The 23,387-nt window shown below is 44.9% G+C and overlaps 1 protein-coding gene across 1 annotated transcript in view; it reads left to right on the top strand.

The window, feature by feature from the left end:
* mast2 (microtubule associated serine/threonine kinase 2) overlaps positions 1–23,387 on the top strand; it is a 116,264-nt gene that overhangs the window by 7,309 nt on the left and 85,568 nt on the right. The window contains 2 exon segments of the mRNA XM_053429822.1: positions 12,973–13,123; positions 13,710–13,888. Of these exon segments, the coding sequence (XP_053285797.1) occupies positions 12,973–13,123; positions 13,710–13,888 (330 nt within the window).

Here is a 23,387-nt window from a genome sequence, read left to right as displayed (position 1 = left end):
CTCAGCAGTTAACTATAGAGGCAGAGTCTCCACTCAGTCAGAAACAATCACACAACCTGGAGCCGCCTCAGTCCTTCCACTACAGACTGCTTACCTCCATGAAAGTAGTATTTGATCCAACACAGGTAGATAAACTGTGATCTCTCTTATTATCAAACATCCAGAATCATTCAAACTCTGTGATGGTGTAACTGGGAGACGGAGACAAAGAGGAGACCTGGACTTTGAGGGGGCAGTCGATGTGATTAACAGAGACAGCTTCTTACTAAAAGTCCCAGACTCATACAAACTGAGATATGCAAAGTTCTTCCTCAGTCACCAAAGTATTTCTGTTTTTAGGATATTTATCATTGAGCCGCCTGTAGAACCAAGAAATGGAAAATTCCCCCACAGCAACTTCAATGTAATTACACGTCTATAAACAAGCTGAACATTTCGATTCATATTTAGTCTTTATTCGTTTATATGAGTCATTTCTGCAGCTGCAGCTCAAACTGCAGCAACATGTCGGTCACAGGTCTTATCATGCAGCAGGTTTCACTGAGCGCTCGGTGCCATCACTCGCCGGCCGGCTCTTCACTGCTCACCCCTCTAATCCCTGTGGATTAAACCTATTGGTGAAGTTGAATGCTTAATCCCGGGTGTGTTCCTGCTGTGTGGGTTTGTGAGTTTGTGTCGTAATCGCACATCTGCAGGCCCAGATTGTTGCGGCTGAAACAAAAACATGTGTTTGCAGAAGGGGAAGTGGTTTTATGATGAGAGCATTGAAGTGAGAGTGAGAAGAATGAACAGAGTTATTGTTTTCCATTGTCATCGGAAATTACTTTCAGACGTGCACTGAAGAACTTCTATGTTTTATCTGGAGGAGGTGCATGTGTGAACGCAAAGGTCCCAGGCTCCAGATTATCTCCTCCCGGCCTCCCAGTATAAATGTGTGAACCCAGAGGAGGATCCACCACAAGCGAGTGGGTGGGTTGATTCTAACAAGCAAATAAAAATAAATCAAATATCTCTGTCAAGAGTATTGTGGCTTTAAGTGAAGACCTCACGTTTCCTTGTAATCTTTGACCCTGAGTCTGTCCGATCCAACCAACAGGGTAGACCATCTACTTCCTGTTTACATCACGTGACCAGTGAACGTGAATAGTCATGTGACGTTTGTTAGTGTTGACAGAGATTATTTTTGATGTAGAGATTGTTTTAGCCTCAGTGTGCATGAAGCTTCGGCTCATAAAAACCGACCTGTTAATCAGGGGAACAGTAACTGCTTCACCCTGACAGCTGCAGTGAGCTCACAGAGCGATCACAGAGCGATCACAGAGCGGGTAGAGCCGACAGACACAAGAACAGGTCGGAGCAGGTTCACCTCCCTGTTCTCTGTAGACCTCACTCAGCCAGGAGCTGGATTAGAGTGGATGTAGAGTCAGAACCAACAGAACTGGTGACGTGCTGGATCACTGGTGTTCCGGAGAACACAACGTGTGTTGGTGTTTGCTCTGTGCAGCTGCTGTGTGTTGGTTTTGTACATGTCCTGTCTGTGCTGCAGGTTGTAAATGTTTGTGCCGAGGCAATAAAAACCTGGCAGCCCTCCAGCAAGTCTATTGATTTATTGATTTGCTGGAACTTCCTAATAAAAGTGGAATCGTGTCAGAGAGAGAGCAGCTGAGAGCGTCGACTGGAAGGTAGAAGAGCACAACTGAAGTAAATTCACATTGTGTACATCAGAGCTTTTAGACACTGTAGTACTGTTACACACAGACACATGTGCACACACACACACACACACACATGCACAAAGGAATGCAGCCCACAGTTCTGGAGGTCGTCCCAGGACTCAGGTGGTGGTTTTGGCAGAGCTGCTCAGGTGGGATTATACTGCAGACAAGTAATGACACTACCTTCCTGTTTTGTGCGTGCGTGTCTGTCTGTCTGTGTGTGTGTGAAATAAATATGAGATCAGATTGTGTGGCAGATAATCACTAATAAAGGACTCAGTGGGGAACATGATCAGAACATCCTGTTTTGGACGAAATGTCAAGCTGCGTGTAAAACTTTATGTCCACTGGTCGCTCCTCCTCCTCCTCCTGATGCAGGGAGGAGGAGGAGGAGCAGCAGAGCAATGAGGCAGAATATTACAGGTTTGTTGGGTGGTTAATGAAGACGGATGTCGAGCTGCTACACAAACAGAAGTGACGCAGTCCCAGCAGGCATTTGTGTGTCTGTCCTGTGTCTATTTACTCAATTATAATAACGTTAACATTCATAATACATTGAGCTTCCCTAACTTGAAACACTTAATATCATGCATATTGATTTATATCCAATTGAAAAGTCTTTGCAGTGAACATATTGCAGCAGCATTGCACATGTTCTAGAATCTAGAAGGAATCCTTGTGTTTTTATTAGACCTGAATTACAGCAGCTCTGTTATTTGTACATTGTGTGTTTTGGTGTGTTTGTTTTCAGACTGATCGACACTCTGCTGACACAGTTACAGTTTATGGTAATAACTTTCATGTGTGTGTTCTGGCTTTTCTCTATATCGTTTTGCTGGCCCTCCTCATCCTCCTCCTCCTCCTCCTCCTCCTCACCATCCCGCCTCCTCCATGTTTGTCTCCATTTCTCTTTTTCCATTTGTTTTCCTGAGTCACAGCAGAGTTGATTGTGTGTGTGTCTTTGTGTTTTGCACTTATATAAAAAATGGCACATGATTTTAATTTAAGGTTGTTTTCTGATCGGAGTCTGAAGCTTCATGTCTTTGTTTCAAAGTTTAGTTTGACTTCCTGGTCACAGCTGGTGGATCTGAAGATTTAATGAATTAATGAATAAGCTGGAGATGATCTTCAGAGGCAGATCAATCCACATGTTTGGATCCAATGAGACGTCCGTGCAGCAGGATGTGGGCTTCAATGTGTTTTTAATAGTTCCTGCTCAACAATGGAGCTCTATGGCTCAAAGGAACCTGTCAGCTGCTCTACACTCACACCAGGGTGGAGGCTTCTTTCGTCTCTTTGTGGGATTCATTGACAGGAAGAATGGTGCAGACTCAAATGTTTAAAACTTGCCAAAACTAGAATTGAACCAGAATGTATTAATTGGTACCACAGTTTCCAGTAAGAAATAAAAGCAAAAGTCAGGATACAGTTAAGTTAAATAAGGATGATATCATAATGATATTGAACTCTTACTATGACCTGGAGGGTGGGGGGGGGGCGGGGTGACCTGTGAAAACACTATTAGTCTTCATGCTCGCTGATGTTTGACAGACGGCCTGCAGCAACAACGACAACAGAGAGCGCTTGGTTAACCACGCTAACCCAGCGGCCAAACCACACATGCATCCTGGCAGTCAGTGCAGGAGGACCCCCCCCCCCCACCCCCCACCCACCCCCCCGCGGGAATAATGCAGCAATCTGGCTTTGTGTTACGTAGCCTCAGACTGTGCTCTGGAAAAGCAAAGGCTTGCCACGGCGCATTATGAAGATGGATTCCATTCCAGCACTGGGTTGGATGCAGGAGTGTTTTATGAATGCACTTGATTGTTGTTCCTGTGAAGAGAGAGAGAGAGAGAGAGGCCAGTGTCTTCAGAACCAAAGCACAGACGTCTTGCACAAGTTTCTGAAGATGATGATTAAAACATCTGCTCGTTGATCTCATCAGATCCGTTTTGCTTTGTCCTCTTTATCTGCTGGGACACATCAGGTTTGGGTTCAGGTCCAGATTCAGGTCTATCTTCACGTTTAGGTCCAGGTGAAGGTTTAGGTTCATGTGCAGCAGAGTTCGATCGTACTCATGTGTCATGCTGGTGTCCAGAGAACCCCCCCCCATCGCCCCTCCTGTCCTTGTGACCTGTTAATCCCGCGGGTTGATGTTGGCCTATAGGATTAGGTGTAATCCTCAGAGTCCAGGCAAATGAAAACTTGGAACTGGGTTCTGATTCGCTCTGGTCCCTTTCCGAGGTCGTCTCTCCTGCTCTCACTCTTCTGACCGGCTGTTCAGCTTCTGAAGATCTCAGTTCATTTTTTAAAACATCACCTGCCAGTAGTTTGCAGGTGAAGCTGTTTACAGGACTTTAGGAATGTTGGGAGCTACCAATAGCTTCAGGCGATGCCTTTAAGGACCATCTGTAAATGGGATAACTACAGAAGATCTCCTGGGTTAAACCATTATAATTATTATTTTCTAAGGCAGAGTCGTGGATTGATTGAAGCACGTTGGTCGTTCACTGAACACAAACCACTTGACTCCTCCTCACATCGGCTTCTGCCACAATCCTTCCATCACCTCCACCAGTTCACTGCCTGGACTGAACACAGTGTTTGTGTCAGTCTGGATTCTTTACAAAATGAATAACAACCAAAGCACTTTCCTCAAACTGAGATCTTTATTAAAAAGCTATTTTATTTCATCTAGTTTTGTGTTTTTATGATTATGGGTAGAGTGAAAGTAAGAAATTGAACAATTATAGTTAAAAAAAAGCTGATTTGGTAATTTAGGATTTACACTTTTTGTTTTTTTGTGTCTGTGTGTAAACTTATTAAGATTAAAAACCATAGCAGCATAAAGGCTGGCATAGGTGTAAGCAACACAACTATATCTAATACATTGAGTGTGTTAGATGTACAGTGTGTGAGTGATCAAGCATAGACCATGTTCAGTAGTACGGGCGGCACTGAGGCTCAGGGCCACACGGAGGGATGGGCCGGCTCTGCAGACGCGTGTTTGAATCCCAGGAAGACAAATTACACCTTGAATAGGAAACAGCATGAGTGAGTTAAACAGAGCAGAGCTGTGGAAATTCAATTTACTGGTTCCTGGTACACTTTTAGTACATACACATATATTTTGTAAAGAGTAAAATGCACAACTGAAATAAAAAGGAAGACTCAGGCAAAGATAGATCTGATATAAAATGTCTCCAGTAATTTCTGCAGTGTTACTGCACCTGAGCTATATTTTGAACTCTGTCTCCTTTTTAGAGAAGCTGAGACATTTAATGAGCTTGATCTCTGTGGTAGAGCAGCTTTATGAAAAAACACTTAACTTCTCAACCTTATTATTCTCGTGGTCTTGCAAAGACTCGTCTGAATGCTAATGAAGGTGATGCGCGTTCACCTGAGACGAGCAGGAGCAGAGTCGGGCGGAGGAGGTGTGCAGCGGTAGGGTGGAGCAGGAGACGATGCACAATGAGGAGGTGGAGGTGGAGACGATGCACAGGGTGGAGGTGGAGACAATGCACAATGAGGAGGTGGAGCAGGAGACGATGCACAATGTGGAGGTGGAGCAGGAGACGATGCACAATGAGGAGGTGGAGCAGGAGAAGATGCACAATGAGGAGGTGGAGCAGGAGAAGATGCACAATGAGGAGGTGGAGCAGGAGACGATGCACAATGAGGAGGTGGAGCAGGAGACGATGCACAATGAGGAGGTGGAGCAGGAGACGATGCACAATGAGGAGGTGGAGCAGGAGACGATGCACAATGAGAAGGTGGAGCAGGGGACGATGCACAATGAGGAGGTGGAGGTGGAGACGATGCACAGGGTGGAGGTGGAGACAATGCACAATGAGGAGGTGGAGCAGGAGACGATGCACAATGTGGAGGTGGAGCAGGAGACGATGCACAATGAGGAGGTGGAGCAGGAGAAGATGCACAATGAGGAGGTGGAGCAGGAGATGATGCACAATGAGGAGGTGGAGCAGGAGACAATGCACAATGAGGAGGTGGAGATGGAGACGATGCACAATGAGGAGGTGGAGCAGGAGACAATGCACAATGAGGAGGTGGAGATGGAGACGATGCAAAATGAGGAGGTGGAGCAGGAGACAATGCACAATGAGGTGGTGGAGCAGGAGGCGATGCACAATGAGGAGGTGGAGACAATGCACAATGAGGAGGTGCAGCAGGAGACGATACACAATGTGGAGGTGGAGACTATGCACAATGAGGTGGTGGAGCAGCAGACGATGCACAATGAGGAGGTGGAGACGATTCACAATGAGGAGGTGGAGCAGGAGACGATTCACAATGAGGAGGTGGAGCAGGAGACGATGCACGAGGTGGAGGTGGAGGTGGAGACGATGCACATAGTGTAGGTGGAGGTGGAGACAATGCACAATGAGGAGGTGGAGACGATGCACAATGAGGAGGATGAGCAGGAGACGATGCACAATGAGGAGGATGAGCAGGAGACGATGCACAATGAGGAGGTGGAGCAGGAGACGATTCACAATGAGGAGGTGGAGCAGGAGACGATGCACAATGAGGAGGTGGAGTTGGAGACCTTGCACACGGTGGAGGTGGAGGTGGAGACGATGCACAATGAGGAGGTGGAGCAGGAGACGATGCACAATGAGGAGGTGGAGCAGGAGACGATGCACAATGAGGAGGTGGAGCAGGAGACCTTGCACACGGTGGAGGTGGAGGAGGAGACGGGGAGAAAACAAAGCTTCAAGGCAGAAAAACAAGAATAATTATAACAATAGAAAGAAGAAGATGAAGAGAGAAATCTGTTGTGGTTTCTGTCGAAGCCTCTCACCCTTTTCTCTTCACCCCTTCTAACCTCACCCTCTCACCCCTCCTCCCTTCCCCCCCTCTTACCCTTTCTCCACCTCTCAGTCACCCCCCCGTTCACCGAGCAGCAGTAACATTGGTTTCTGTGGTTAACACACTGGCTCTTTTTAATAAAGAGATCCACAGCAACCATGTTGTTATCTGGCCCGTGGCTCAGCGCTGGTTTATTGACCTCGGTCCCCTGGTGGGTCTGTGCTGACCAGTAAAGGTCACTGGGAGAGGAGGCGCTAAGGAGACGCTTCACTTGTTAGTTTTACTTCTGTCCTCCATCTCTGTTTCTCAAGCTTTAGCTGCAGCTCTGAATTCTTTTGAACGAAGTCTTTAAATGAAAAACATCTGTCTTGGTTGGATTGTGGTTTTGCCTCAGATGCTCTGAACTCAGGTTTTTCGTAGCAAACGACACAATCTCTAAGATAGTGATCTAAATTATCATGAAAGTTTTGTTTTCACCCATGATTTTTTTAAAGTCTGGAATCACCACATTTCCTCCTTGATAACCAGGGTCAGGGTAGATAGACTTCTAGTGAGAGAACAGATACTGATATAAACTGTTATCCTATATACGAGTGTGTGTATATATCTACTAATTTATCAGCATCACAGATAATACTCACAGTATTCATATTTATGTTTACTGATATGAAAATGTTTATTTTACAGAGTTTGTAGAATATGTGTATTTATGTTAGAAATTGTTCATACTCTTGATTCAAGTTCTACATAGTTGAATATGTTTGTATTTACTATTTATAAATTGTTATTTACTGTTGGGTCAATCGATATATACTTTAAACTTCAATTATCAAACCTCAGTTACATTTCTTTGTCATAAAAGTTTGATAAAGAAATCATTTAATCATATATATATAATTATCTATAATACCAGAATCGAGTTTGAGCTCACGTCTCCTTTCTTCTTATGGATTTACACATAATCTGTTTAATCTGTATAAACATGTCAGCAAAGGTTGTTTAGGTTAAATATTGAGGGTTTCAGTAAAATGAGAAGTGTGCAGAGCTGCGGTGTCAGATGTTAGAAGGGCAGGGTGTGTGTTTGTGTTACCTGTTGTGTTGCTGTGGTTTCAAACCACCAGTTGCTCCGGTAGCAGGGCCCCAGTGGCTGATGTGGAAAGCTTGAGGTGGGATTTTGCATTTAGCTGCTAAAAAAGATAATTTGACAAATCCTGCTGACTCTTGTCCTTTGTGCTCACCCCCCCTCCCTGATCAGGGCCCATGTGACCTCATGGTGACCCCGCAGTGGCTCTTATCTCTGTCAGCCTGGTGTGGACTGACTGTGGGTGTGGCTCTGCCCCGACAACTTTCACGTCTAGCTGTTTTCTGTAGCTGTGTGTAAGTTTACTGGATTTCTAAAACAAAAGCCACAGAGCACTTTGTTAAGAACTGACGGAGCAGGTCCGTGGGGGGGGGGGGGAGTGGAGTGCTCGCCTGCTGCCTCTGTGCTTCGACCTCAGGCTTTTAGTTTGAAGAGGACATTGCTACCTGCCACAATAAGATCTCTGCTCCCACAGCTGCTGCACACAGATAGAAGAACAGAAAGCACTTTAGCAGCGAGGTCATGGTGTTCACTTAGCACCTCACAGCCAGTGGACCCACTGGGCCTCATGTGGACCCACTGGGCCTCATGTGGACCCACTGGGCCTCATTAGGACCTACTGGGCCTCATGTGGACCCACTGGGCCTCATTAGGACCTGCTGGGCCTTGTGTGGACCTACTGGGCCTTGTGTTGACCCACTGGGCCTCATGTGGATCCACTGGGCCTCATGTGGATCCACTGGGCCTCATGTGGATCTACTGGGCCTCATGTGGATCCACTGGGCCTCATGTGGATCCACTGGGCCTCATGTGGATCTACTGGGCCTTGTGTTGACCCACTGGGCCTCATGTGGATCCACTGGGCCTCAAGGCTTCTTAAGTGTTTGATGAGGCTGTCAGCATCTCCCTCACTTTCCAGTCAAACCAGTTTATTAAGAATTTGGATATGGGCCATGTAGATGTAGGGTAATTGAGTCTTGTTTAATTTAATGAAATCCTTTCTCATTTGAAGCAGCAATTAATTTAACCATATAAAAACTTCAAACTCAGTTTGCAAATTGCTCAGGATTAAGATGTGAAATTAAAAAAGTAGAAAATAGAAGTTGAGGAAACTTTCAGAGAGATTTGCTGTTGTTACAGAAATCACCAAACGTGTTAGAGCATTATTAATCATTTGATTTTAATTAGAACTTCTGAGCTGCTCTTCAGCAAAGTGATGACTCCACTGTTACTGTGTGATAGAGGGTGTGACCAGCAGCAGCAGGGCTCGAACCAGCGCAGCTATGTGACTGCTTATGTAACGGCTGAATCCAAACAGTGACATCATGTCACGGGGAAGGAGAAGAAGAAGCTGCTTCCTGCAGCTTGAGAAACATGGAATCTGGTTCAGCCTTGTAGCAGATTTCTTCTTCCTTTAGAATTCATTCACCATTTATGCTGCTTTTACTTTTATTGTACATGTACATGTACACAGTTTGACTCCAATGTACCACCGTGGTATCAAGGTCCTGCCCAAACACAGTTTCAACCAATCACGAGTCAGTCTCAGCTGTCAATCATAACCACCTAGAATAACATTTGGTCCATGTCCAGTCGACTAACATGGAGGAGGCAGAGTTTATGACTGCAGCCAGGGCCTCCAGATGATTTGACTCTTCTTTGTGGGAGCTGTCGTCCATCTTTGTTTACAGTCTGTGGTTTAAAGGATTTCCCAGTGGCCTCTGCGGAGGTCATGACCTGTGAAGTTCCCAGTTGGCTGACCCACTGTCGGTCGGGATCGAACTCTGTGTCCGGTGAACGGTTCGACCGTCTGAAACTCTCAGTAAGAAGCTGTCCTCGCTCTCTGAGGCGTGGACGACCCGGCAGTGAACACAGAGGCTTCAACACAGTGTTTGTTCCTTTGCTCTAAGCAACAGAGCCGAGGAGACGCCGTCACTTATTAACCATAAAACCATGTTCCATCACACAGATCACAATCTGCCATCGAACACACAAACCATAAACCTGCCTCGAGTAGCCGCTCCAGATCCAAGAGAGAGAGAGAGTGTGTGTGTGTGTGTGTGTGTGTGTGTGTGTGTGTGTGTGTGTGTGTGTGTGTGTGTGTGTGTGTGTGTGTGTGTGTGTGTGTGTGTGTGTGTGTGTGTGTGTGTGTGTGTGTGTGTGTGTGTGTGTGTGTGTGTGTGTGTGTGTGTGTGTTGAAATCATGTAAATGCTCTTGAAGGAATCTGAAGGAACGTTTCTCCCACTTAACGTGTCATTAAAAAAAAAACCAGTTGCTTATGTTGGAGCTGAAGGAGCCAAACATCCAGGGCTGTTGTGTGTAGAAGGACATTCTGTGGACATTTTGTCTCTAGTGTCCACGACAGTTTCCCACAAACTGGTCCTGGATCTGTTCACTGCAAATCAGTTAAGAAAACTCAAGCAAATGACATCACTGCCAACACAATAATTAAGTTTTTAAGACAGATTGTATCAACCTGTGATTAGTAACTAGTTATTTTACCCCCCCCCCCCCCCCCCCCCCCAAACACCTTGTTCCAGCTTGAACACAGCTGAAACACATCTGCACATGTATCAGCCAGGGAGGGAGGCGGGTTCACGTCTGTGGCCTCAGTTCTTAAATCTCCTTCTGGATCCTCGGGCCTCGTCCGCTGCCAGAAACACAATCCAGTGGATTGACGGAGGCTCTCCTCTCGCTCTGGGCCGGGGGGGAGGTGGAACCATGAGGTCGTGCCTCTTTGCTGACGAGCAGGAAACATGAGGCCGGAGCTCAGCTGGGCTTCAGCTCCGTGCCGGGACACGTGTGATCGATTGAAGACGTGTTACGTTAAAGTGTGACGAGGCTCAAAGGGACGAGACAGGAGATGAGTGGAGGCCCACATGTGATGCAGCAGAGGGGGGGGGGGGGGGTGATGACAGATTACGAAAACCTGGTTTTACTTCCCTCACTGCTCAACATGTTAACATGACTTCCTGTCCTCCGTCTGACTTTTAATTTAACTCGTGGTTCCTCTTGTTGTTCTTGTTATCTACTGATCTGTTCATTTGTTTTGATTTAGACTCATTTAAAGGATCTGGGTCAGAAAACCTAACATGTTGTTGAGAGTTTAATCTCAGTCCAGTTAAACATCATCATTATAAGTATTACTATTGGAATTATTAATATTATTATATGTACTATTAGTTTTATTTGTAGTATTTTATTTAATTAGATAGGGACAGTCCAGAGTTGTCTAATTTTAATCTGATGTCCTTTGCCAGTTCTACCAAGGAAACCTGATATATAATACAATTATTAATTATTTATACTTACTAATATCTGTAGATAAAACCTGTGCAGTTCTATCTTTACCATTCACACTAACTGTACTGCGAACCCATGATAAAACACGACACTCCATCAAAAAGTAACCAAACAAAAGAACCATTATATAGACAAAGCTTTAGATCAGAACTCAAATACATAGAATAAAGTGGAATGTCTATGTGATCACGTTTTGGGTCAAGTTTTTCTTGTGTTCCAGAACTTGTTGTTTTACCTGTTGTATGTTACTTGTCTCGTTAAGTTTGGCAGACGTTAACAGTGACTCAGTTAATAGATGACGTTGTGCGTCTGCAGCTCAACAAACTTTACGAGTGGACACACAGGCTGTAAGTCATTTTACTGCTGGAGTAAAGATTTGTCGTTAATGAATCAGAAACTGGTGTAAACAGTCACCGCGTCGGTGGAGTTGTGTTGTTAACTTTGATGGTCACCAGGCGTGTGTGTGCTCGTCCGTCCTCAGGAAGCCACACAACGCACAATCTGAGTTTGTGCATCTTTATACCTTTATTGTGTGTGTGTTCCTCCTTCGCATTGTGTGTGTCGATAGCAGCAGCACACACACACACACTAGTACATTTCATTTTCAGCTTGTACAAGAAGCTCAGATCACACACAAGATTATTATCTGTCTGCCACCTGCTGGTGAAACGTGGCGCTGCAGCACTCAGCTTGTAATAAAACATCCCATAATTAGCTGCTTAGACTCGGGTCATTCAACATGATTCATGATAATCATTGTGTAGTGGACGTGTTTGATTGTGGAGGAGAAACAAAGTGGTTTGTAGTTTCTTCCAGTTTATTAAAACATTTCCTTTCATGGTCCTGAGATCAGCAGCTCATGAAAAACATATCTTCTAAATTGATTGTGTTTGTTGGTGGTTGGATGTTTCTGCTGCTGCCGGTCAGCTGCTTGGTTTACGCCTCTTTCCAGCAGAAAGGAAGAAGTTTGATATTTCAGGTTGTTTGAGGAACAACAGAGTCTGACTGGGGGAGCGGCCGTTGACTAATGGGACCAGTGACTGAGCTTTGAGTCCAGAGATGTTTAGATGTTATCATCACACTTTTGAATATTCAAGTGGAAGTTGCAGTTTTGGTTTAAGCACCAAAACTAGATGGTTAGTTTTAGGAGAAGAACTACAACTGCATTGTGTGTGTCTGTGTGTGTTTGTGTGTAGCTGTGTGTGTGTTTGTGATGTGGGCTGTCCAGTCTTGTCAGTCCTGGTCCACTGGCAGAAGAGTGGAGGTGGATATGAGCCCATCCAGGCTTTGTTTCCATGGCAACAGCAGGTGTGTGTCTGTGTGTGTTTGTGTGTGTATGTTAGGAACCTCTGTGGATGTTGAGGAAGTGTGTGTTTCCTTCACTCACTGACAAACTGAATCATGCACTCGCTCTGCAGCTCTTTGGAGGAGAGGAGCTGATATCACCACCGGGCAGAGAACCTCCACTGGAAACCTGTGTGTGTGTGTGTGTGTGTTTGTTTCAATGTTCAGACCAGTGTGTGTGTGTGCGTCACTGTGTCACTGTTCAGACCAGTGTGTGTGTGTTTCAGTGCTCAAACCAGTGTGTGTGTGTTTCACTGTGTGTGTGTTTCCCTGTTCAGACCAGTATGTGTGTGTTTCAGTGTTCAGACCAGTGTGTGTGTTGTGGCCACATGAGGAGGAGGTGTGTTGTCAGCGAGTGGTTAGTGTTGTGTTTTATGACTTTGTTTTGGCTCTGGGCCCAATCACACAGTCCAGCTGCTCAGACCGCTCTGCTGGAAACCATCTTTAACACACATATATATAAATATATATATATATATATACTAGCTTTTCTTTCATACTAATAAATAAACTAACTTCTATTTATTATATTTAAAGTAAAGACAAATGTATAACAACCAGAATGTGACTTAAGAGAGTAGATTCGACCAGAAAGATCCAGATTTTTTAATTAGGATCTGTACTAAATCTCTCTCTCTCTCTCTCACTCTCACTCTCACTCTCTCTCTCTCTCTCTCTCTCTCTCTCTCTCTCTCCAGAAGGAGTTTGCGCCCCCCCCTCCGCTCCTCTTCAGGAAGATGAGCAACCCAGACCTGTCGCCGGCGGCAGCGGCTGCTTCGAAGTCCAAACTGTACCGACAGCTCAGCCAGGACGAGAGCCGGGTCCGCCGCAGCAGCATGGCCATGACCGGTAACACATGCTATTCACATGCTCCTCACATACGACTCACATACATGTAACTAGACACAGGCCTGAGAGAGACACACAGAGTGTCAGTGACAAACCTCTAAATCTACATGTTGTGACTCAGAGGGTTGAGATAAGATTTTAATAATAAACATTTGGTTTCTCTGCGCTGACACACAAAATATCACAACAATAAACACAAAAATATAAATGTAAGACGTAATAAATGAGTGTTTGACTTGAATGTGTCACGTTGAACCCTTCACACCCTCAGTGGAGATGTGTTCATCTTTATTTATGCAGTTACTTGTGGATTATGATTCAGATTCACGTGATTCCAGGTGAAGTTGAGTCTCTGGCTCTGGTTGGAATACCAAACTATGACATCATGGGGTCAAGGAAAGAAGTGAAGGAGAATGTGTAAGGAGTTAGGAAACGAGAATTGTGTTGTGAGACCAGGAGATACGTTTCCTCATAATTTAGAGAAATCAAGCAGCTCTTATCATGATGGCAGCTGAAATACTTCTGGCTCATTTCACTCAAAAAGCACAATTCAAACGGACCCTCTTCCTCCCCCCCCCCCCCACAGGTAAGCAGTTGCTGCCTCTGTCCAACAGTCTTCATGCCGGGGTGAGTCAGCTGGCCTGGCAGGGGCCGTCTGGAGCCTGCGGGGGGGCCGGAGCTCCTGCAGGAGGACTGGAGGTCAACAACCTGGTCCGAATGAGGAGTCAGACCCTGGGACAGTCTGCTCCGTCCCTCACCGGACTGGTCAGTACACAACCACACAAACACACAAACACACTGACAACAACTCCATCAACTCGACAAGTCGTTTCCCCTCATTTAAATTTGAGGACTTAACTTTTAAAAACCAAGAAGATTCGGGTGAGATGTTGTACTGGTGAGTTTTGTGTTTTGGTTCAGTCCAGCTCATCATCATCTTCATCATCATCATGGAGGATGAAGATTAAAGCAGAACATGTGGTTCACAACTCAGAGGATCTTAGGCCTGACCAGAACTTAAACATATAATAAACACACAGAAACAAAAGTGTTTTCACTGCTCCAGCAAACTACTTGTGTTGGAGTCGCAGTGAGACGTGACTTGTTGTACAGTGACACACACAAGCAGTCGATTGTGTAGATTGTGTTGGTGTTTGGCAACTTCTAATTTCAAATTCTTTGTGTGGCGCAGTAACACTGATGTGATGTGATTTCTGCAGCTTCACTGTGAGGGAATGAGTGTCGCTCTGTATGCATCTTCCTGTCAGACTGAACTGAGGATGACTCAGGCTTACACACACACACACACACACACACACACACACACACACACACACACACACACACTCAGACACAAAATGCAGCACTGACTCACGTGACTGAACTGCTGCAGCCTGACTGCAGGTCTCTGTCTCTCAGCTCCACTCTGCCTCCTGCTGGTTGTAGAGGGGACTACAGTTTAAAGCAGTTACTGTTGCTGCAGTCATTTTCTGCTCTCATTTAATCTGTAATAAAAACATGTTTGTAAAAGGTGCTCTTCAAATTACTCACCAACACATTTTGATATTTTATTTTTACTTCAACTGGAGTAAAATTTTTTTCTCTTTAGTCCGTTTCACATTAGTTAATCCTGGTGGACGTGCAGGAGGAAAACATGAAGCTTGATATGTATTTGGAAATCATTCAACTCAAAATGTCTATGTATATTATCCACTAAGTTATTAATACTTTCCACTTCTTCTGTCAACCGGAGATTTTTTGATAAAAACGTTTCAAGCATCAAAACAATTCATCCTCATAACTTCAAAATCTGGAATCTAATCTGGAGTCAGATGTTAAACCAAAAGTCACCAGCAGATGGCAGCTGTGTTTAATGTAGAGCATCACCTGTGTGTGTGTGTTTGTGTGTGTCTCTGTGTGTGTGTCTCTCTGTGTGAGTGTGTGACTCTACTCACATATAATCAGATAGTCAGATTTCATGAGTTTGGACTCATTAACTCAATAAAACATAAACATCTCCAAGGCCTGGACACATATGATCCATAAATATTGTGTCAGTGTAAAACCATAAACCAGTTTGTCTGCGTCTGTGGTTGAACTGGTGAACAAACCAGCGCAGCTCAGTTTGTTTTGGCGGGTTTGACCATGTTTCCTCTCGGAGGCGAATCGGCCGACGCAGGAAGTTGTGGTCTGGATTTTCATTTTGAGATTATACTGGAAGGTTCTTGTGTTTCTGAAGGGCAGGTTTATTAATGTTTCCTTTTCTCTGCACTCTCTCTCTCTCTCTCTCTCCATCTCTCCGAGCCTCTGTCAGTGGCTCCCATCCTGTTTCTCAGTAAACAGCTTCTCATGCACATCGTGTTGTTGCTCAGGGTCTCGGCTGTCAGACTTCTTACATCTCAGGCCTTCCAGCTCCATGTCCTGCTTCAGATTGACTCACATTAGGAGTCAGGAGGAGCAGCTGAGCCCCTCGGACTCACCGTCACGTCTCTGCTTCCTGCTCTCACGCTCACATTCTGTCAAACACACACATTCTGTACAGGGAGATTTAAACAAGGTCTCTTATTTGATCTGGAAATTATTTTTTGTATTTTTTGTAAAATCTATTGTAGAGTCGATCCGCAATATCCAGTTCCTGCCGATACTTGTATATGTACAAGTTGTATAGTATTCACTGTGTCTTAGTAATTTACTGATATGATGGTAAAAAGTAAATATATATATATGTTTGTTGGTCGTGAGTTGATATGATGTCACTGAACGCTGCTGCTGTTGGAGGATTCATGATGAAGAACGTCGGTGTCGGGGAATTAAAAGTGTTTCTGTCCAACCTGGAACCTGGACCCCCCCCCCCCCCCCGACTCTGTGGAGATCTCTATTAGATGAATAGAATGGAGCTCATGGACCGTGTGTGTGTGTGTGCCTGTGTGTTGTGCGTGTGTGTGTGTGTGTGTGTGTGTGTGTTTCGGTGAAAACATTTGTGAACGTCCAGATGGTGTTTACCTCTCTTCTAATGGACGAGGGTCGGCTCGCTCTACTGTTGAAGTGCATGTGTGCGTTTTCCTCGGGCAACAACCAAGTATCGCCTGGTAACTCCTACAAGTGCCAGCTGTGTGTGTGTGTGTGTGTCTGTGTGTGCGTGCAGCCTTTGTGTTTGCAGTACAATTACAGCTAAGTGCTCTGCAGCGGACACACTAAGTATTTCAAGAGAATTTTAATTTTTCTGTTTTGGAGCTCGGTTCTTTCAGCGCGAGGCTTCGATCACTGAAGGAGTGAAACATACAAATAACACACACTCACATTAGCATGTTATTAGCATGTGTGTGTGGAGGGAAGAAGAAGTGAGAGACTGAGCTGGAATAGAGGGAAACCAGAGCTGAACATGAAAGAGCAGAGCTGCTGTGTTGCTCAGTCAGTTTGTTTCATGTCTTCATGAAACACAGTGAGACTAAGACGAGCTTATTATTCACATTTCATAAATTAAAGACGTTCTGTAAACCGGTCACGAGTGGATGTCATTCTATTTGTTTTTGGATCTTATCAGTTATTTATTTGAATTCTTCTTTCTCTCGATTCTTCATCATCTGTAAATGTTGTTTCACTAGTTTTCATCTGAGAAACACAAAACGGTCTCTGCAGGGTCTTCATGGACGAGGATCCAGAGATAATCAAACCTGCAGCTCAGGCCGCGGTGCCCCCCCCCCGTGCTGCGGTGCTGCAGCCGGCTGACACCACCTTTAAATATACATGAGAACATGTTGAATAATTACTGGGACCTTACCTCAACTCCTCCTCTGTGACCGACAGGGACGGAGACGACCGGCTTGTGGCTCCTTGTTCTTTGATGTCACAACATTTAGAGATTTATAAACCCATCGGTCACACAGTCATTTCTAGAATCCGACAGCTTAGTCATCTGGATCTCCCCCTGGTGGCTGGCTGCAGTATGACGTTATAAAAAAGTGCCTGTATCTGGGATATTGTAGCTTGATTTTTGTATAACAGGAGGATGTGGAGATGTGTTGTCCGTCTTCATTTAAAGTGTAGTTCGGACATAAAATGAAATCGTTTGTGATAATTGGTTCCAGTTGTTTCAGTCAGTTTTTAATTCTGTAGGAAACTGATCCAAACGAAACCAGGAAACATGAGAAATCTTTTATTTCTCCAGGTTTAAGACGGTTGAGTTTTCTGATGGTGGATGAAACTGAGGTGGTGACTCACTCAGAGGACACGGTGTACAGAACAAAGTGTGTGTGTGTGTGTGTGTGTGTTTTGTTCAGCTTCTCTCCTTCCTGCCGACATGATGTCTCCCATGCTGCTTATTTACATATTCAACACACGCACACGCACACACACAGACACACACACCTCCATCTTGCTGCAGGCTGTCAGTTGTCCTTGTCATCAGATGATTCATTGCTAGAGGAGGAAACTGTTCTGTTCTGACTTCACCTGCTGAGAGAGAGAGAGACACACACACACACACACACACACACACACACACACACACACACACACACACACACTCACTCTCTCTGTTGGATGTATCTCGCTTCAGAATTCATTTGAGAACTATAAAAGCTTTTATTATTGTCATCGTTGATATTTTTATTTACATCAGCGTTTTAACCTTAAAGCTGCATCTTGATGTAAAGAGTGTGATGGTTGAGTGACTGAATCTGGAGACTGGAGAATGTTAATCTCTAATATTCATCAGGAAACTATTAAAAATATTTTAAATGTAGGAATTGGTTTAATTTACGTTGGGATCCATTCGAACAAACAGGAGCTTGACGACGTCCAGAGCAGACGTCGGCTTAACTCAGTTTGTGTGTTTGTGTGTTTGTGTGTGGACTCGTCTGTCGTCATAATGAAATCTGTTGGTTTCAATCAGAGCCAGATCTCTGTATCTTCTCCAGTGCAGCTTGCAGACAGGTCGCTGAGCTTCCTCCGTCCTTCATGCTCAGATTCAGGTAGAGAGCGTGTGTTGAATCCATGAATCTACGAAACAGAGAAACCTCTTCCCCACACGGATGATGAGACATTTCACTTTCTTATATAATCTCCTTAGTCAGAAGACGAGGCTTCAATAAGTCCTTCTGCTCTTAATTCTTTATTTCAATTTCTTGGTATCTGCGTATTGTTGCAGCCATTTTCTTAATTCCCGTCTGGATCTGTCGTCCACACGTCGCTCTCTTTCTTTCCGTTTCTCTTTGCCTTCATGTCCTGATCCTCTTTGAGTCGACGAACGAGAGGATTAAACTCAAGACGAGTCACTTGTCGAGTTGACGGAGGAAACAGCCGAGTGGCTGAGGCTCAGGTGAGAGACGAGTCTGCTCCACACGACTGCAGCGTCCTGGTTTTAACTCCTGCTCCGTGTAGAGCAGCGCAGAGCGACGCAGCACAGAGCGACGCAGCACAGAGCGACGCAGCACAGAGCGTTTTACTGACGAGCGACTTCACCTCAGAAGAATCAGGTTTCCTGCAGGAAGGTCTCACTTTGTGTATTTTCACTGGTATAATATTTGAGGAGAAGTCGGGGTTATAATATTGATATAATCTGACTGGCTCCTTATCATAACATAACTCTTACACTTGCTAATCTTTAACGTGCCATGTCTTCAATGTGGCCACTGGTTGTCCAGCCCAGTGTTGTGGGTCTTTTCCCGTCGGCCATTGTTCTTTCCAAATGACGCAGACAGTGACTGATGAGCTCATCAGGGATCGTGACTGGTTTCTCTCAGTGGTCCTGATGAGCTCAGCTCCGGTTTCTCCAGTGATGCTGCACTGAAGCAGGAAATATAAGAGGACCCAGCATGCTTCCTTGAGGAACTCCAGAATTGGTATGAAGTGTTTGTTTCAGTAAATCACGTGAACTAACAAGAATGTTATGAAAGAAAAGAATAGAACCAAGCAAACACTCCACCAGACAGACAGCTGTTTGGTTTTAAGGTGTGAAGAAAAGACTGAAGGACGGACACTTGAAATGTGACTTTGACTGACACATTTCTGTCCATCGTAGTTCTGGTACATCGTAGTAACACTGTTAGTGAGAACTGGATCTCAGAATGCATTATACACTAATGGCAGTGAAGCCATGATACACACAAGAATGAAAAATGAGCCGGGTTTGTGTTGTTTCCGGGCAGAGTCGTTTCAGGTTGTGTCTCACACCTCGGAGACGAGGGATTCGACAACTGCAGCGGAGCGTCTCGTGATGAGATGGAAAGTGTTATGCAGGAGGGGGGAGGGGGGGGACGAGGGGAAAAGAGCAACGCTGCGATGGACAGAATAAATAAATCAAGCCACAGTGTAATAACAGAGGGGGGAGAGGAGGGGAGATGGATGGATTAGAGATGGAGGTGAAGCGAGGAGTCCTGTCTGGCCTTGTGCGCCTCCTGTCTGCTCCTTCAGATGATGAAGCAGGAGGAAACACATTCACGGTTAAATGAAGGAAAAACACGACACGCTAACATGTTTTTCTTGCATATTTTAAACTGTAAGACGTTTTCACACAAGTATTTCCTGCTTCACTTTAAACTGCAGCCTGTGGTTGTCGGTTTGGATCCAGTGCAACATTTCTTTTAAATACTGGATTAGCAGACCTAGGACTGTGGCTGCGGGTTCTTTAAAAGTCTTCAAATATCTCAATGTATTTTCACCGGAGGACGTGCCTGTGTGAACCCGAATGTCCGAGTGAGAGTAATGTTTACTTGGAACGAGGATATTTGTACTTTTACCGTGTACATGCCTTTGCATTGTCAGTCTTAAATTTGATTTATAGAGGTTTTTAATGAGTTTTAAATGTAACTTGTTGTAGCCTCTTTCTAAGATGAGCCTGAATAGCACTTGTTCTGTTGGGTCAGTTTATGTGAGATGCTGTTTGGTCACATGCAGACATGAACGTGTTTGTGTAGCTAGTGTTGTGTAGATGAAGCAGCTCATCCATCTGCGTGCAGGAGGCCGGACAGGACGTATAAACTCAGCAGTGGAAAGGAGTGTTGTTGTTTACAGCTCATCCACACCGGCCTCGGCCCTTGCTCACTGAGAAGCTTCCCCACATCGTCCTGCTGTTTCCTCACATGTGCATTTTACCAGGCGGCTGCAGGAGAAGCTCCAGATTTGCCTCTTTGGAAAATTCCCTCAGAATTTCTGGTGCATGTCTGAAGCAGCTTTATTAAACACTGTATGTCTCGTTAAGTGCTGTCCCTGTTGCACCTTATCCACCTGAACCCGTGTGCCCAGGGCCTTTTGACTGAGGTTTCCACTGAGTCCATTAGTGAGAAATCAGTGAGATTAATCACTGGTATAAAAAAGTTTATCGGGAACTTTTCACTGCAGCGTATTTTCACTTTCAAACTTCTGTCCGTGCAGAGGGCAAGCAGCTATAAAACCTCATTTTCTCTTTTATGATCTCACTTCTAATGTCGTCCTTAATTACAAGATTTAAATGGGCTACTAAATAATTGAAGCATGTGACGGGTCTCACATTATAGAAGCTCTTCAAACCCCCCACCAGGGGGTCCAGGGGATTGATTTCATAACAAACACTTCCAGCTTTCAGAACGTGCCGCTCCTCATTGGTCATCGCTGCAGCCTTTACAATCTGTGCTCACGGGGAGGGACTTTAATTGGGTGAAGATGTGGGGGGGGTGTTCAACAGAGGCCCTCAAGTCACTGGTCAGCTGCTGCTGGACCTGTAATTACCACTGGTCCTCACCTGCTGCTCATAGTTATTCATCTTCTCCACTTGATCTTTCTCTTCAGCTGTTTTCTGGGTTTTTACCTCATTTGCTCTCTTCTCACTTTCACCTCCTTCCTTATTAGCATCAAAGAGCTGTTGAGTCTCCAGCCAGGCAGGAAAAGCTTCGGCGTGTGTGTTTGTGTGTGTGTGTGTGCGTGTCTGCGTGTGTGTTTTTGAATGTGTGCGTTGGTCCATGTTAATGAAATATTAACCTGACTCCAGATCTGCAGACATTCCAGGACTTTGCAGCTAATAGGAAAGATTGTGCGTTCAATTTCTCTATGTTGCTTCGTCTGCGTTTGACTTGTTGCCTCCTGCCTTCGTGTGACATTCAGCCACAGAGAACACACACACACACGCACAAACACGCACACACACACACGTTCTCAAGCAAAATGTCACCCCCCGTGTTGAGCAGCAATTAGGGACAGACCATGTGAAGTGTGTGCATGCGATCAGTGCACAGTTCAAACACAGAGGAAACAAAGCACAACATCAGCAAATCATTTCTCTGCAGTAATTAGTCGACATGAAGAAGTTTTATTTTCAGACGCACTCAGCAGCTCGGAGGACGAAGAAACTTCCATCAAGTGCAAATTAAACTTATTCTATTTTCTCTTCCCTCTGAATTTTGAAGTTCAGAATAGATCTATTATTTAAACTTTGGTTTTTGGTTGAGAATTTATATTGTTTAAAGAAAATCGTATCTTTCTCAAGTCTTGCTCCTTTATGTCTCAGAACAGAATATGAAATGGAAAGTCGACTTCTGTCTTTCTCTCTGTCTCACTCTCTCAGCCTCTGGATCCTGTCTGTCCTCACGTCTCTATCTTGACTCTGAACCATTGAATCAGTCTGTGAAGAGGTTGTGTCTATTTGAAGGTGTCGGTTCTCTTAACGTCCCACGAGGCTGAACCAGACCCTCAGGAGATATAACCTCGTCCAACCGGATCTGCTGCTCGACGCCGGCTTCATTCCTCCGGCTTGTTGTGAATATCTGGATCTGAGCTGAGACAGTTTGGGGAAGTGAGATAGAAAATCTACAACTTTATCTCTACAGATGGTAGAAACATTGTGTGTGTACTGTGTGTGTGTGGGTGTGTGGATGCCTATGTTTAGATGTCATGACCACTTCAGACGCCGCAGTGTTAGCAGCTAATCTGACCCCCCCCCCCCCCACACACACAAAGCCCCGTTAAGCGAGAGCAAAGGCCGACTTCGCCTACTCGCGCTGGAAGCTGTTGACCAATCAGAGCAGACTGGGCTTTATCAGGAGGCGGACCTTAAAGAGACAGGAGCTTTAAAGAAGTGTTTGCGACAGAGGCTGAAAAGAGGAGCTGCAGCGATGGAAAGTGATGGAGGAGCCACTTTGTCTTTTTACAGAGCAAACACACTGTATGAACAACATCAGGAGGTTTTCTCTCTGGGTTATTTCTAAACACACACTGTCCTCGTCCCCTTGGCAACTGTCTCAAGTTCAGAGATGTTGTGCGTCTCGTTGTGCGTCTCGTTGTGTGTCTCATTGTGAGATGATTCACTCGCCTCTTTCTTCCCGTTGTGTTCAGCTCTGCCTGAGTCTCATGTGCAGATCGAAGTCTTCATTCACTTTGGAGAGAAGTATCTCAGGTTTTGTTTGCTCTCATGCTGCAGATAAAAGCAGTGGAGATAAAATGTCTGGTAATGTCCCGTTAGCCAGAAGGCTAATGGTAACACACCCGGACCAATGATGACCTCCACCCAGTAGGGGGCATGGTGGCGCCGCCGGACCCGATAGTACACGTCACAGGTCAAGGAAAGATGTGAAGGAGAATCTGTAATTATTGTTATGAAAGGTGCGTTTAAATAATACCTACTTTTATTATAGCAGAAGATACGTACAAAATGTAGGGTTCTTTGTGCTGTTATAATATTAATATTATATATAATAATAATAAAGATTGAAAACAGAATGACACGTCCAGAGAAAATATGTTTTCAGTTTATACAGAGAAACCAGAGATGAACAAACACAGAGATACACACACTTACAAAGACACACTTCTTATTGATCTCACACAAGTTCTGTCCTTCAACCTGGACTCTGACAGCGCTCAGTGGTTACTGTTTTATCTATTGGACTGTGTAGGACACACAAACACACACACACAGACACACACACACACACACACACACACACACACACACACACACACAGACACACACACACACACACCCACTATGCGTCTCGGATAAGCGGACCAGGCACTGTGGCTGAGCCGTTGATTGACAGGTGGAATGATTGTGTGCAGGGATTGATTAGTGAGGTCTAGTGAGGCGGAACTTCCTCCTGTCATTCAATCAAAACAGGAAACTGAACATGTCTGATCTAATTAAAGTGTGTGTGTGTGTGTGTGTGTGTGTGTTTTGATTTGTCTAACAGACCGACAAATAAACCTGATTGAAGGTGAAAGGTTTGATTTGCATCAGATCAATAGCCGGAATGGTCGTGTGGACAAAATATATTTTTAAAAAGCGGAATAACAT

Source organism: Pleuronectes platessa, chromosome 9, assembly GCF_947347685.1.
Source record: "Pleuronectes platessa chromosome 9, fPlePla1.1, whole genome shotgun sequence".
NCBI classification, from domain to species: domain Eukaryota; kingdom Metazoa; phylum Chordata; class Actinopteri; order Pleuronectiformes; family Pleuronectidae; genus Pleuronectes; species Pleuronectes platessa.
Note: the sequence above shows the minus strand (reverse complement) of the source record. Positions and strands in the feature narration are given on the sequence as shown.